The 16,791-nt window shown below is 39.2% G+C and overlaps 1 protein-coding gene across 1 annotated transcript in view; it reads left to right on the forward strand.

The window, feature by feature from the left end:
- Positions 1–13,081: 13,081 nt before the first annotated feature.
- The window catches only part of LOC147612088 (putative membrane protein At4g09580), a 3,806-nt gene continuing 96 nt past the window's right edge, over positions 13,082–16,791 (forward strand). Inside the window, exons 1-4 of the mRNA XM_086783964.1 lie at positions 13,082–13,808; positions 14,257–14,527; positions 16,123–16,293; positions 16,379–16,791. The exon at positions 16,379–16,791 is cut by the window's right edge and continues 96 nt beyond it. Coding sequence (XP_086640090.1) covers positions 13,549–13,808; positions 14,257–14,527; positions 16,123–16,293; positions 16,379–16,513 — 837 coding nt within the window. The 5' untranslated portion in view covers positions 13,082–13,548 and the 3' untranslated portion in view covers positions 16,514–16,791. The remainder of the gene's footprint in view (positions 13,809–14,256; positions 14,528–16,122; positions 16,294–16,378) is intronic.

Below are 16,791 nucleotides of genomic sequence, written 5' to 3' on the forward strand. Positions count from 1 at the left end.
GCTGATCAGTTGAAGTGTTGCCCTCTCCTTAGATCAAGTATCTCCACCATGGGGCTGCCTAGAATGGAGAGGTCGTAGAAGCGAGGTAGGCGCCTCCGATGCCGAGCAATAATGGCTCTGATCTGGCGATGGTGGGTGAGAGGATGCCATGGTCGGGATCCTGGTGGGCGTGGCCGATGAGCACGACATAAGATAACTGCTCTATCAGTGGTGACTCCTTGGGATCATGGTCGGTGCCCTAATGGCCCAATGGAGGAGGTATCAGGAGGTGTGTGGGTTGGGTTGCTGGTGCTAGTGCTAGTGTGCCAAAGAAATCTGTCAGGGTCCTCTGTCTAGGTACATCATGGGGCGAGAGAGAGAGAGAGAGAGAGAGAGAGAGAGAGAGAGAGAGAGAGAGAGAGAGAGAGAGAGAGAGAGAGAGAGAGAGTGCAAGAAGGAGTGAGAGAGATACGAACATGATGACATTACATCCTTAGAGTTGAAAATACCGCTTTCAATTACAAATAAAACCAAGTTTATTCACATACACCTTCCAAATATAACTCTTCTATCATAACTGTTATTCAAAACATACACAATAAACCAAGAATTTAACATAATTAATCAAAACACCAACAAACCAAAAAATTTACCAAGGCAATTAATACAAAAGATAAGGCGATCTATAATTGAGACCACTTTATTCCAAAAAAGATTACATTTGCAACTATCTACTTATAAGGGCTACTACAATCAAACATTGTTTAAAATTGATATCATAACATAACTACCTGCGGCTCCTACACCTATACGCTTTTTTGGGCTACTCTATTCTTTAATTCCTCTCTATAGGGGCTCCTCTGTCTCTTTGGCAGTATAGCCATAACTTTGCCAAGTGTGGATAGTGCTTTCAATCTTCATGTTCCACACATACAAATCTCCAGAATCAATAGGCTCATCCGCTAGCATTTTTGTCCAAAGATTGTGGGTCTCTATCATGATTTTGAGATGTTCTATCACATCTCCATTCGTCTTGTTACATAAATCTTTGCAAACCCTACTAGGGTTACCTTTAGAGTATAGTTGGGGCCATTGGAAGAACCCATTAGAGATCAACAAAGGTTAGGTAAGGATGGTGAGGGTTGTAAGGAATATAATGATAGTGAGGGAGAGAAATACAATGAGAGGGAGAGGAAGGTAACAAGAGGGAGAGGAAGGCAACAAGCTTTAGAAGTGAGGATTAGAGTAAGAGATAGGGGTCAAATTTATAGATACACAAAGCAAAAAGCAAAAAGATACTTTGCATGGCTATCCACTAAATTTAAAAAAGTAGATGCATGGCTTTTCCTTAAGAAATCATACACTCTTTCATCTCTCTATTATGTAGGCAACAATATTTTATGGTTTTAATGTTGCGGTTTAATTTTGGTGTTGTGTTGCATGACTAGTGCAAGTAAATTATTAGGACAAGAAACCGAATTGTTTGATAGAGGATAGGCTATACATCTTGGCAACTAGCTCGTTGCCAAAAGACCACAAAGCACAAATTTTGGATACCTAGATTGATGGCAAATTACAAGGATGAAGGATTCACAAAAGTATGTAATAATTACTTTTCCTAGAATCTTGATAGTTACAAAGTACTCTATTTTGTTTGAATAACAATTTCAATGGAAACGTAGTAAATGCAAGTTTATTCAGGCATTGGCTTCGAAGAGAAGTCATATGGTATAAGATTGGAGCGCAGGGTGTAGCTAAAAAGTACAAGGTAATTTTTCCAGATACATTCCTAGAGGACCTCGCCGATCTTAAGAGACTATATTTTGGAAGCTATTCGAGGAAATGGTGGGATCCCTAAAGAAACACATTGTGGTAGCTTCAAACCCTGCTATCGTCAAGGCTACCAAGTGTGTTGTGTTTAGGTGCATAACATTCTACAAAGCTTACTTACTACTTAGTTATACTCTTATATTTGTAAATTGAAATGAAATAATAATATGTAGATGGATTTGTAAGTTCCATGTGCGAAGAGATATATTGCAGATGTGCTTGCAATTTTAAAATATTAGCCCAATCCAAAACATGAGAGCACTATGTATACACAATAGCAACTTCGAGACCTTTGGGATATAGGGATATACAAGAGATGCCCATTGTTCCTTGACTTTCCAAGTTACAAATTTCCCAAGCATGAGAAGGAGATGTATACTGAGGCTTATAAAGCGAAGCAATAAACCATGGTATGAACTATACAATTAGATATTTCGGTTTATTTTAAATATTATTTCTTATATCTTTTCAAATCATGAATTCTATTGTGAAGCCTAGAAGTCTACGTGACAAATCACATGTTCAAGGAGGTCTTATGAAAGATGAAGGGGATGATGAAGATGAAGAGGATGATGATGAAGGGGTAAAAGTACCAAAAAAGCATGCAACGAAGGAAAAGGGAAAAGGAAAGGCACTACAGGAAGAGGATGACTTTGATACCTCTTCATCAGAATATGACGATCAGAATATGACGAAAGCGATTCTGATGATAGCACCACCTGCAAGAAGTTGGTCATGCAGCAACACATGCAAGGCACTCTTTTACTTGTGGTTCATTGGTATTATTGTTACATTGTTTGGATACTAACATAAATTAAGTTATGGATTCAAATAAGCTTGGCAAGAGGTGAAGCACCAAATGCACCATTGCGACCTATTAATCCACCTAGCTTGGGTGACTTGACTCCAATCCAAATGAACTTTCTAGGTATGATTTCACTCATTTGGTAATGATAATGTAAAGAATTTGTGTGGTGCATGCACTTACAAAATGTACGCTTTGTAGGAGTGTCTCATCATACCACGACAATAGTCCTTAGTGCTCCGAGCGAACATCGAAGTGCTAGTTCCTATGCCATTATAGAAGCCTCAGTATTAGCAGGTGGCGTGTGAAAAGATTATAAAGGTGTTTCTTTTATATCGTGTAATGACAGTTGATGTGTGTATAACTCTACTCAACATGGTGTGACAGGACATCATTTTACAAAGATGGTGGCATTTGTTGGGGATCCTTTGAAGATAGGACGTGCACTTCTGAACCAGGAGTGTCCATTGGAGCTAGAATCGGAGCTAGAATATGCCTTAGAAGGCCAACATGGGAGACATGAACTTTACTGTTAAAGGTGTCAATACAAGCACAAGGTGTGATTGTATTGTAGTGAGGTTGCCTACAGGAGGTTTTATTTATGGCTACCCCGATGGCATTGCCCCACCATGGAATCTCTACACATGTGAGTGATGAGATGTTTTTTCCTTCATTAAGACCTTATGTATTGTTGTGCATATGTTGCATGTATGTTATGCTTATGTTTTTTGTGTATGTCATTCTGATGCCACATGGATAGAGAGGAGCATGTATTGCTTCAGATTTGTGAGACCATCTTAGACGACAATGGCTCTATTATTGTCATCGGTATTGTGTATCAAGTGGCAACCATTATAGCTCATGCCAAGTGCTCTGGCTTTTCCTTAGACACCCTGGTGAATATGCGATTTACAATGCAGATTGGAAGGGCCTTTGGACAAGAGGTAAGCAACACTAACCATAGAGGTTACCATTAAGCATCACTTTTTGCTACAAAAAAAGACCTCATACTCGTGCAAATACATACCCTGGTTGTTGCTACCTTCACAAGCATAGCTAGATAAAACCATACACAACCTTACTCACCTAGTTATATCATCGATCCTTGCAATATGATACATTGGGGCAGATGCCTAGATAGGAGAGCGTGGTGAGGTATGGAGTTAACATTTTTATGCTCCAAAATAAGGGCCTTACATTTGGTGGAATTAAGAGAGATGTTTTCCTTTCAGGTGGATCTCAGTGTGGATATGACTTTTGAGATAACCTGTTAAAGCAAGGGCAAGTGATAGTAGAGCTTTATGGTAGATGTGGAACCGTTTATAAACTCGAGGATCTATATGCAAAACATGAGTTTATGATGTGTTGAGAAATGAGAAGGAAATATAGAGAGAGTGAGCAAAGAGAAAGACAGAAAGAGTGAGAGAGAGAGAAAGAGAGAGAGGGAGCGAGAGCAAAGAAAAGGGAAGAGAGAGAGGGAGGATAGAGGGAGTGAGCAAAGAGAGAGAGAGAGAGAGAGAGAGAGAGAGAGAGAGAGAGAGAGGGGGGAGCGAGAGCAAAGAGAAGCGTAGAGAGAGAGAGAGAGAGTGAGAGAGGGAGGCGAGAGTGAGCAAAGAGAGAGAGAGAGAGAGAGAGAGAGAGAGAGAGAGAGAGGGGGGGGGATAGATAGATAGAGAGAGAGAGAGAGAGAGAGAGAGAGAGAGAGAGAGAGAGGAGGGGAGGATAGAGAGAAAGGGAGTAAAGAGGAGGATAGAGAGAGTGAGCAAAGAGATGGATAGAGAGAGAGGAGGATATAGAGAGCGAGAGAGGGAAGGAGGATAATAGGTAAGAGAAGGATAAAGAGGGAGAGAGAGAGCTACAAAAGAGAGAAGGATAGAGAGAGTTAGCAAAGAGAAGGATAGAGAGAGAGAGAATGAGAGAGTGAGAGCTAAGAGAAGGACACACACACACACACAGAGAGAGAGAGAGAGAGAGAGAGAGAGAGAGAGAGAGAGAGAGAGAGAGAGGAGTGTGGGAGAGTGAAAGGGAGGGAGGGACGGAGGGAGGGAGGGAGAGGGAAATGAAAGAGAGAGCGAGAGGGGGAGGATAGAGGGAAATGAAAGGGAGGGAGGGAGGGAGAGAGAGGGAAATGAAAGAGAGAGCGAGAGGGGGAGGATAGAGAGAGTAAAGAGAAGGATAGAGAGAGTGAGAGAGGGGAGGAATAAAGAGAGTAAGTAAAGAGAAGGATAGAGAGAGTGAGAGGGGGAGAGAGAAAGAGAGGGAGATGAAGGAGAGTGAGAGAGGGGGAGGGAAGAGGGTGGGAGTTGGAGAGAGAGGGAGGTTGGGAGAGTGAAAGGGATGGAGGGAGGGTGAGAGAGTGAAAGGGAGGGAGAGAAAGGGCTGATGATAATAGAAGAGACAGAGTGTGTTATGAAAGAGAGACACGGATAGAGAGAGCGAGAGAGGGAGAGTGAAAGGGAGGGAAGAGAGAGGGGGGGAGGGAAAAGGGTGGAAGAAGGATAGAGAGGGTGGTGTGGGCTGGGCTGGGCGATGGTGGGCGGGGATGGTGGTGGCAATAGTTAGAGAGAGATTGTTGAAGTAGAGAGAGAGGGCAACCAAAAAAATCTCCCTCCACTAAGCTCTCTTGGTGACCATCCCCAAACAACACATGTTCTCCCATCTTTTATCATACGGTACGGGTTCCAAAGTTACAAAGGACAAGCCATAGCCAATGTGTGAGTGTGTGAACACTCCTTATGAGTGTACTAAGTGTTTTTGTGTGTGAACAGTTTCTAAGGCTAGATTAGATATTTGTGCAAGAGTGCTTCCTTAGGAAGACTTAGTCCATGGTTTGTTTTAATCAAAAGGTAAGGATTTATGCCTATAAAAATCACATACTTAGTGGAGGTTCTATAAGAATATGGCACAACAGAAAGAGATAGCAAGTCAAAGCACAATAGACAATGCAATAAATACACAATGGAGAGAATTTAAAAAAATTTATTATACCAAAGAGGTACAAGTGATGGTGTTGTCCACCCGTGCACTCTCAAGTAGAGCTTAGATGGCGATCTAGACAGACTCTAGATGGAGGATGTACGAAGTGTAGAAGGGGGTGGATACGCATGAGTATTGGATGCCTTAGCTCATGATGACCATATATAATACTGTAGGCGATGTGGTAGATGTGTATACAACGAGGGCAGTTACACTGCATAGACACAGTCACCGCCTGCATAACAAGAATGTGGCCCACTAACCACCACCCACTAATGATGAACCTGGTATTCGAGGGAATATTCCTCATACTCCCAGCAGGTCACTACTGGGCCCTCGCTAACGCTCGTACCCTTGATCATCTCCTACCCATCATCATTGGTCACAATAATGAACCCATCGGCATCTAAGCTGGGGTTCCCACTAAAGAGATATGCACCATAGCTACTCCTCATAATGGGGGCCTAACAAATGTGCATTATACATTAAAGTGAGATACATGCTGAGAGGTGAGCATTGAGTGTATACTAACAGGTTCTACATATCAATCAAATACTTATTGAGCTATGCAAATCTTATCTCTCTTTAGCTTTCTTCTCTCTCCATCTCTCTCTTAGGGACTTATGATATCACGTGAGTGTACAAGAGGGTTTTTTTTTGAGATAAGACATATGCTTATAAGATAGGGTTTTTTGAAATGAGGAATACGCTTATAAGGTAGGGGTAAGGCCATGTATTTAGGTGAATACTAAATCTTAAATTTAAGTTAAGGAGAGGGGACCTGGGGGGGATGTGGAGGATATAATGTTTAACACTAAGGATATGTCATAAGTACTTTTGATAAACATAGTTGTACAAAATTCTTGCAATGTTTTGGTAGCATTTTAACAATACTTTTAGCAATGAAATTCTTTCAGAACATAAACATGAAGTATTATGCTTGTTCAATAAGGTTCAAAGTAATATATTTTAATCTAAGGAGAGAGGGTGTGTAAATTAAAATCCATTTTGACTCTCTTGTGTTTCACAATTTCTTAATTGATAATATATACTTTTTAAAAAGAGTTCGTTACGTATAAATGAATTTTAAAATATCATGAATCAGATATTTAAAGTTGTGTAATTTTGAAAAATAATTACACACTCATTTTTAAAGAAGAAAAAACATAGAGATAAGGAAGGGGGTGACAGTCATTTTTAAAGGTATCCTTATAAGCTTAAATAGGGGGTGTTATCATCTTATGAGCATTGAAGATGATGTGTTCCAAATCATGAGAAAGTTGCAGTAATTCTAGAAGCACATGGTGTGAGTGGAGGACACTTCTCTCTAGAGAAATTATGGGTCGGAAGATATTTCAAGTAGGTTTGATGGCTTGTAGTGTTAAAAGATGTCTGGAAGTTTACAAAAGCCTATGATTTATAACAGCGATGGTAGTTAGGTTGAATGCTGGATAGAATGTCACATAATTTGATATTGCCCTTATAACCATTCAAAAGATGGGGTTTGGATTTGTGGGTCCCTTCAAACCTCCAATTCAAAGAACTGGCAAAATAAATACATTTGATGGCTACTACTGATATCTAAAACCTTAAAGAAAACCATGTAAAGCACATTGGGAGAACGGAGGGGAAAGAAAAAATTTGGAAGAACAGGTAAAGAACTAAAAACTTATTTATGTTTGTGTGCTGTAGAGGGAGATTGGAAAATGTGTAAATTTTATTCATCATGTAGTAGACACATTATAGGCTAAAAGTTTGTCCATTCTATCAAATTGGCATATGGTGCAGATGATTGTAACACATTTTAGCACAGAAGTTATATCTCTTGCCCAACAACCTCCCCTCCAACCTTATTAGACTCCAGATTGTCCCTCTGGCTCTCGATGCCACTTCAGCCTCATTGAATGTTATACCTCTATTGGTGCTTCTTCCCACACTCATGCACAAAGGCATGCCATGATTTTACCCGACTATATGGTCAGTGTAATAGTCTGGATAATAGAGTATAGACTGAAGATTCTACAAAATCCAAAAATCTAAAAGTACAAAATTTGTTTCCAATTATTTATTTTCTTAATTAGGTTATTATAGGCACGTTTATCCTTCTACCCATGTAATAGATGCCAATTTCAAAGCATCCATAAGATAAATCCAAACTTGGAATTTATTTATCTAAATAATCCTACTCCATCAAGTGGGTTTCATTTTTGTCCGAGGGGTGGACTACCCATCGGGTGTGCCAAGTGGGTTCAACTTTTGTCCACGGGGTGGACTACCCATCGGGTATGCCAGATGTTAGCTTAAAAATAACCCTTAGTCTTATTAATCATTTATACCTTAGCTTAGGGGTAGCTTAGAAATAAGACTCGAATAGTCATGTCAGATTGAAGGTAATGCTTTTGTTCCTTGATTTAAGATGTTATGTAATGCATAAAGCACTGATATATAAACAGAAGAAGGAAGGAAGATACAGATATACAGAGTCATATATGTGATTATCTTTGTAATTTTGTGTAGGTTTGTATTCATAAGTGTTGTCATATTGAGTAATCTATGTATGAATAATCTTAAGTGTCTGAAAGATGGTTTATATTGCAATTATGTTTAATGTTTAATTTGTAATCTCTGTGTTAGTTTATATGCCAATACTGGGAGGTTGCTTAAGGCCATAAAAATCTTTTCTTAACATGCATACTTTAGACTCTTGGCTCTTCTCAACAAAACCACGAGGCTAAGTTACATAGACCTCCTCGTACAAATCACCATTCAATAAGGTAATCTTGATATCTAATTGATGTACATTCCAACCATGATGCGCTACAACTGCAATAATACACCTGATTGTAGTCATACGAGACATGGGTGTAAAGGTTTCATCATAATCTATGCCCTTCTCCCGAGCACAACCCTTTGACATGGGTGCAAAGGTCTCATCATAATCTATGCCCTTCTTGTGTGAGCACAACCCTTGCATTGTAGCAGTCAATGCTACCATTAGCTTTATGCTTCAATGTATAAACCCACTTTGTATCAATGGCCTTTTTACCATACAAAAAATCTAGCAAATACCAAGTGTTATTTATGAGGATTGAGTCGTATTCATCCTACAACCAATGATAATTTTCATGTTCTTCCTCAAAGGAAGCAAGTTCCTTCTCATTGTATATATTGGCAATGAGAGCATGATTCATAAAAGAATAAGATGCATAATGATAACATGCACGTGTCTTGCTAGGCAAAGGAGTAGCTAATTTGCTATCCAACAAGAGTATGCTAGCCATTTTGGCATACTCTTGGATGCCTATATGGCTACCCTTTCCTAATCCATTTCCTAATCCATTATATCATTCGCAATTGCCTCATTAATAGACTGATATGTGGGCTAAAATTTGAGCTGATTTTAGCCACTATGGGCTGATTTTTGTAGCACCTTGTTAAGCATTCATTTGCTCCACATATGGCTACCCAACATTGTATAAAGTAGGAGTGTATCAAAGATGTTATGCTACCATACATTTGGTTGTTTTTACATAAAAGCATGGGCTGAATTGAGTTCTCAAAAAAGACATCTCTACTCACCAAAATCCACCTTGTGGTGGCTGAGTATATCCCACAAAAATACATTATACCATCCAGATTATTGTGTGGTTGCTCACGCACAACAACATAAGCAAAGTAACCAAAAACGCACAAATGAGCCGCAAAGGGCTTCCTACCATTCCAAGCTTCATAAGGGTAATTGCTTGCAAGGCCTGGTGGGGCATCTATTTTGCATACATAAGTGACCCACATAACTGCCTCCAACTAAAAAACACGAGGCAAATCTTGGCATCTAGCCATGGAACGTGCCATATCCATGAGAGATTTGTTCTTCCTCTCAACCACACCATTTTGTTGAGGTGTGTAAGGCATCATGCATTGATGTTTTATGCCTCTTTCAGCCATATATACATGAAACTCCTTTGACACATACTCCCTCCCTTAATTTATATGAAGGGGGCCAACTTTACATGTAGACACATTTTCAACCATAGAATTAAAGTATCTAAAGCATGTCAAAACCTCTAACTTTGCCTTTACACTAGATACATCCAGGTGTGCCTAGAGTATCATCAATAAAAGTTACAAAGTATAGAAATCCCCTCGATCGATGGTGTCCTCATAGGACCACATACATCATTATGTATAAGCTACAACCCTTACTAATCCATATGGGGATGCCCATTGCACCTTGGCCTTATTGATCCATCACTATGTATAAGATGTAATTTTTTGGATAGCCCTTATTGATTGCATCTTGTCCAAAATGCACCCCACATACATGTTTGACAGGAGCCTCAAGTTTTGGCAACTCTGACACCATCTATTGCCTTTTTAGGCATAATATAGTGATTTTTCAAGTGACCAAAGCGGCATGCCATAGCTCCGCATCACACTCATAGTATTTAAACTATAATACTAGAGAAAATTTTTAATATCTCCACCATATCTATCAATAAATTACCTATATATTGACTTTAAGGAAAATGTATATAAATGGGTATAATGAATTAAATATATATTTATAATACTAGAGAAAAAATTTAATATCTTCATCAATTACCTCTACATTGACTTTTTGGAAAATGTATATAAATGGGCATAATGAATCAAATATATAATTGTTTTCTTGGTTATTCTTTGCAAATCACCAAAACTTATGAGCATAAAACAAGAACATTGGGTATTCATGATTCCCACACTATATACCACTTGACAATCATGTCTAAAAGTCAGGAATCTCAAGTTATCAATTATGTAACATGATGAACAAGTAAGCATATGTAATAAAATTCATCATAAATATGTACCAAAGTGAAAGAGAAGGGTAAAAGAGAATAATTTCTTCCAAAAGCCTATTAACTAAAGATGGTGTAACGGTACTAAAGTTTGTTTCTCACTTCTTTTATAAGGTATGTATAGAAATAGAATATAATTCAGTGGGTACTTGAAATTAATGGAATAGGGCCATTTTTGCAAGGTATTGGGGAGATATTTCTCAAAAGGCAACATATATAAATGTGACTTATGTTTTTAGCACTAAAATAAAAATTTAATATAATTTTACTTTTTTAGTAATATGGATTATTTTATGGCTTAATAGAATTCACAATATTAATAATATCTTTATAAGAAGAGTGTTCCAATCATTATAGCCACCATCACAATATTAAAAGAAGTGGCTATATAGTCACATTCAATTTTGTATATTTGAATCATCGAGCTATCACAATATTAAAAGAAGAGGCTATTTAGGTAGATAGTCACATTCGATTTCGTACTAGTACTCCCAAGTATTAAACAATGCTCCTCTATTCTTGGACTAAGTACGATCACATGTGTGTACTATCTCTCCCCTCCTTTTTCTTTATTTTCCACTACTTTAAAGTTCCCTTCTTTCACAAAACTAAGTAATTTAATTATTCTCAATAACTCTTAACATTTAAGCATATGAAACATTTAATTCATGAAAAATGTATATTGAACTAGAAAGGGTCCTTATAATATTTAGGAGGACTTTATTGTTAAATAATAACCCTCTAAAATTTTTTAATTAGCGTTAGGCAATAATACTTCATAGTTAGGTTTTTATGAAAAACAAAAGGTCATGGACCACCTAATTTGGGTCAATTAGAGTTTGAGGCTCAGTTCTAATGATTGAAATAAATGAGAGATATAAGAAAATCAAGAGATAGAGCTGATAAAAAAGGAGGAGAAGTGTTATAAAAGTAGATTGGTACATTGTTAGTTAAACCAAAAAGCAACAGGACCACTAGAAATCTATGCCTAAGGGAATATATTTTAAAAAGGCAAAGTGATTGGGAGTGGACACTATCTCTAAAGTCTGACTATATGTGTACATACTTATGAATATAGTGTAACTTAATGTACGTACTTATTAAAGTGATTGGGAGTGGACACTATCTCCAAAGTTTGACTATACTATACGTGTACATACTTATGAATGTGGTGTAACTTAATGTACTTATACTTATGAATGTAGTGTAACTTAATGTACTTATACTTATGAATGTAGTCTAACTTAATGTACTTTTGTCTAACAGCGAAAAAAAAGAGGGTGCTATATGTGAGAAAGTAAATCTTCTTAGTCCTTATCTAAAGGTGCTAAACATACGAATAGATACATTTCATGAATGGTCAATGTAGACTAAGATAATATGAGAGTTAATGCATATGGATACACACCTTTTCCTTATAAAACTATAAGATGCTTGGTATTTACTATAAATATTAGAGACTTGTGGTTTCAAAAAACTAGAAAAGTTTTGAGAAGCTTGAAGCGTGAATTTTCTACCGAAGTAAAAAATCCCATTTGTAATAAGTAGGTGATTGTTAAAATTATTGGCTAAGGTGTCTAGTATAAGGACAATAGTCCTTGAATGGTATTAGATTTTTAGAGAAAGTTTAAAAGCAAATTGATATTTTGGGAGTTGGAAGGATCTTTTGAGGACTTTATAGATTGATGATCTAAAGGGGTTATTTGGGTTTTCTAGGCTCCTACTTAGAAAAAAGAGCTCTATTTTGAGATTTAGAAGAATAATAATATCCTAATGAATACAATATATACCTAAACTGAGCCAAGAGTGTACTCTAATGTTTGATATATTTCAAATTTCAAATGCTAGAAAACATCTTTTCACATACCAGTTTCAAATGCATTTTCACTCATCTTCTTACACACCATATTCCATTATGTGCTTTAGCCCTAGTGTACTTTGACATCATTTTGTTTAAGTATCAATTTCCTCTGAAGAAAACATGTTATGGGGGTCCATGTTCGTGGAAACTAATCGTAGGAAAGCCTTACCTTTGTTTGTAGCTCAACTTTATTTGATGCCACCTTGAAATAACGTTTCCCGGGGGCGCGCACATGAGGTTTTCTTTTCTTTTAGAACATGGTGGCCTCGAGATACACATGGTAGATTATTGTCAGAAGATTTGAAGGTGCAAGTGTAAGGGTATTTCATTGTGCAATAATCATGACTAAGGTAGGGAGAAGGCATATCCTGATAAGAGCCTTGGAGGCTTTATTATTTGGATTGGAATAAAAGTATCCAAAGGAGGTTTATGCCAACATGGCAAAGCTAACGCACAAAAAAATAAAATAAAAAATTCTGACACGTGGCAAGAGGTTCCGCGGATACACGTGGCTACAGAATGACCGTGGATGGACAAGAGGACGGACGGTTGCCAAGGCTAAGAAGCCCTAAAAGCACAAAAGCGCGAATGACGCGTGGCAATATCTGGGCGGTTGGATAATGATATGGACGGCTTGAAAGCAAGGCGAAGTTAAGATTAAATTATTGCAGCTCCTGTGCACGTGGATAGATCTAGGCCGTCAAAAGTCTAGATGTACGGTTGAGAAACGATGATTGAGGCAAAAGGCACAAAGGGAAACGTCACATGGGCGCTGATTGGTTTTTGCCTCTGCCTATTTTCAGCTTCGCGTTGCACAGACCTGCACCCCATCCTTATCAACACGCGGTTATCAACACGCGGTTTTCCTCTCAAATACCCGCACTCTGTTTTCTGCAGAGCAGACTGCGGAGTTTGGAAAACCCTAATCTCCTCCCCTTGCTTGCCTCTTGAGGAGTATTTGGAACCCTAATTTCCATCTTCAACGGAGGTGTTTCAGAAACCCTTTTCTTTGCTTCTCCACCCTAAGTTTCCCTGCATCTGCAAAGAGGAGGTCCTTGGAGGAGGTCTTGAAACCCTAGTTTCCCTGCATCTTGCGAGGATCAGAGAGCAAGAGGACCCGAACCCGACTCTTCTTCAACTCTGAAAAGGCTCGGAAACTCTGTCTTTGAACGTTCAGCTCAGTAAGAAACGGCTGTTATTGAGGACGATAAGACCAGAGGGACTATCTGAATTTAGAGATAAAGTTTCAGGTGCCCCTCATGAAGACCCAGGTGTCTTTATATTCGAACGTGTGCTCGTTTCTGAGCACGCCCTTGCTCAGGGTCTCTCCTTCTAAGCACCAGAGGGAAGATGGCTCTGCTAAATCCAAGTTTCCCCTCTCTCAATGGGAAGTGGTGGCTGTTACAACCATCTTTGCTATGTTTTCCAGTGCATTGTTGCTCATCTACCTCACCATGCCCAACTTGGACCCTGATGTTCTCAAGATTCCCAAGAATCTTGCCGACCTCCGAGAAATGAAGTATGTATATTCAACCTGTTTTACACAGTTGTTTTTGAGGAATCTGGATATGTGTAGATGAATAGTTAGATGGTCTACATGTGTATGCATGCGTACCTGGATGCCAAAAAGGACCAGTAGATGTAGGGCATGTGATTGCCTTCTTGGCATCCATACCTGGATGTTAAGAAATACGATTAGAGGTAGGGCACCTACAGGCTACTATTTACGCAAATGCCTATGCTGACTATTTACCCAAACGTTAAGAAAGATGATTAGAGGTAGGGCAGGTGATTGCCAACTATTTACACAAATGCATATGCTGACGTTTGATGGAATGAATAACCATATGTATGTGCAGCTTCCTTTGTGGAATGGTTTCTTATGTTGGGTCATGCATGTTAGACTTGCCATTTGTATGCATGCTTTGGGTTGCCCTTGATTGTTGTGAATGCTGGCTGTTTTTCAGGGAACACATATCAGTATATTCAAAAGATTACACGCTGCAAGTCCTTACGGGCTATATTTCAACATACATATTCATGCAAACCTTCATGATTCCGGGGACAATTTTCTTCTCCTTGTTGGCAGGGGCACTGTTTGGGGTGTACAAGGGGATCATCTTGGTTATTTTTTCAGCTACTGCTGGTGCATCTTCTTGCTTCTTTTTGTCCAAGTTGTTTGGTACACCAATAGCAGTTTGGTTATGGCCACAACAGATAGGATTCTTTCGTGCAGAGGTGTGTTCTGTCTCCAGTTTTATGCTCTTTCAATTTTTAAACTTTGCAAACGCACAAGCTTGTTCATCCATTCATGAATCTTTGAGTTTGCAAACCTGTTCTTTTAACCATGTGATTTGCTCCAGCAAGTAGTTTGTCATCTCATTGGAATGAGTGGCAGCCGACTTTCTTGGTGTTGCCAGAGCAGCTGTGAAGCTCTACTTATATGGCATTTTTAGTATCCCATGTGAACCTTCTCTTGGAAGCTATGTAAGAAAAAAAGAAAACCCTAAGGACTTAAAACTTTTCTCCACTGGGTACTATGTGGTGTCAAGGTTGGTGGCAGGTGATGTGGTAATTGAGTTGCTGCATGACTGGATTGGGCCGGTGGGCTGGACTGGAGTGCCAGTTAACAAGTGTCAGCTGCTGGGCCACAGTCTATGAGACCAAAAAGTGCTACATAGGTTCCATGTGTAAACTGAAGATGAATACATGGAAACAAGAATTCTGAATGAAAATGAGAGAGAGAGAGAGAGAGAGATTTTATAATGTCTACTAAAGATGTAATGGGTTTATGAAACCAAAAAGTGTTAAATAGGTTCCATGTCGAAATGGAAGATGAATACATGGAAACAAGAGTTCTGAATGAAAACGAGAGAGAGAGAGAGAGAGAGAGAGAGAGAGAGGGGGGGGGGGGAGGGAGAGGCATTATCTTAATTAACTGCTAGAAAGCAATGACTTTATGGGACTAGATAATTTGACACAAAAATTTGGCTGACTTGTATCCCGGGGCACTATATAAGCAAGGAGGCGGTTGGCAGAAGTGTGGACCAGTCGGCACCATTTGGACAGCCAACATGTGGAAACGATGAGCTGAACGTGTTCCGCAGCCTTAGCATTGTGCATAATGTAACATGCACAGCTTCTCCCTTTGAGTGGCTTTCAATCTGTGAGATCTGGTGTATATGAGTATGATCTTTGTTCTTGGACGGTTGTTGAGAGGTTCTCACTCTACGCAGGGGTCGGGACTGGCTGTTTGTGTGCGTGCATGATTGATTCTGTTGTCTAAGCGATTTAATTTTCTTTGTGAATCAAACCACATTTGCCAGACTCTAATACACCCATCCTACTGAGCCATCGTGCAAGGAGTGCTCCAGATCCCTGTGGTCTGTCTTGTACAATGTCAATTATCACAAATATGAGCTTTGTCCTTGAAATGCTTTAGTGTAGGGCGTGGATCATAATCCTTCCATAGATTTCGGTAAGCTTGAACTCTTGTTGAAAGGTGTGCATATGTCATTTGCCCGAACTTGTGGATGATTTTGCAATTGCTCAAACCTCTCTAGCCACAGTGAGTTACTGTGAGTCAGGCTGAGCAGTAAATGCAGCCTGTGATCTTTCATTTTCCTGTAAGATTGGAGACACTGGGAAAACAAATTGGTGTCATCGGATGATGACAAGCACACAGCGGTCTATAGCTAATGTATTCGTAATCTGATCCAGCTTTGACAAAGGTTCCATCTGTATGGGAGGTTTTGTGGGATCAGAATTTTGTGCTTGCTTTGAGAAAGCATTCATGTTCTCACATGATGTGAGCTTTTTTACATATTGTGCAGGTAGCCAAGCGCAAGGGGAAGCTGCTTAACTACATGCTGTTTTTGCGGGTTACACCTACCTTACCAAACACTTTCATCAATTTCGCATCTCCCATTGTTGACATACCATACCATATTTTCTTCTTTGCAACTCTTTTTGGTCTCATCCCAGCGTCGTTCTTGTCTGTTCGAGTAAGATTTTGCCTTGGCCTCATGTTCTTGTATAACCTTGGATGCTTTTAATATCAGTGTTGATGAAAAGATTTTTTTTTGGCAGGCTGGTCTCACACTTGGGCAGTTGGACTCTCTGGGCGACCTATATGATATGAAGACCGTGTCCACGCTCTTCATCATTGGTCTCCTTTTCATCCTCCCAACTGTTTTGAGCAGGCAGCCACAAAATCCTATATGATATGAAGACTGTGTTCATGCTTTTCATCATTGGCCTCTATCATCCTTCCAACTGTTTTGAGCAGGCAGCTGGGTGAAGCATGTCCCTGATTTGTACCTTTCAGCTGTCCGTGTTATGGTCTCACTTTTGTATAGCAAACACTGATTTGATACCAAGGTTTAATTATAAAGTGGGAGGTCTGAGAGCTGTCCTATTGATTCACACAAGCAGTGTGAATATGGCACTCAGATTGAGCTGATGCATGTGATTGTAAATTCCACCATGCATCGTGTTGATTT

Source organism: Cibotium barometz, chromosome 46 (assembly GCF_041138505.1).
Source record: "Cibotium barometz isolate CiBa-2024 chromosome 46, ASM4113850v1, whole genome shotgun sequence".
Classification (NCBI taxonomy): Eukaryota; Viridiplantae; Streptophyta; class Polypodiopsida; order Cyatheales; family Cibotiaceae; genus Cibotium; species Cibotium barometz.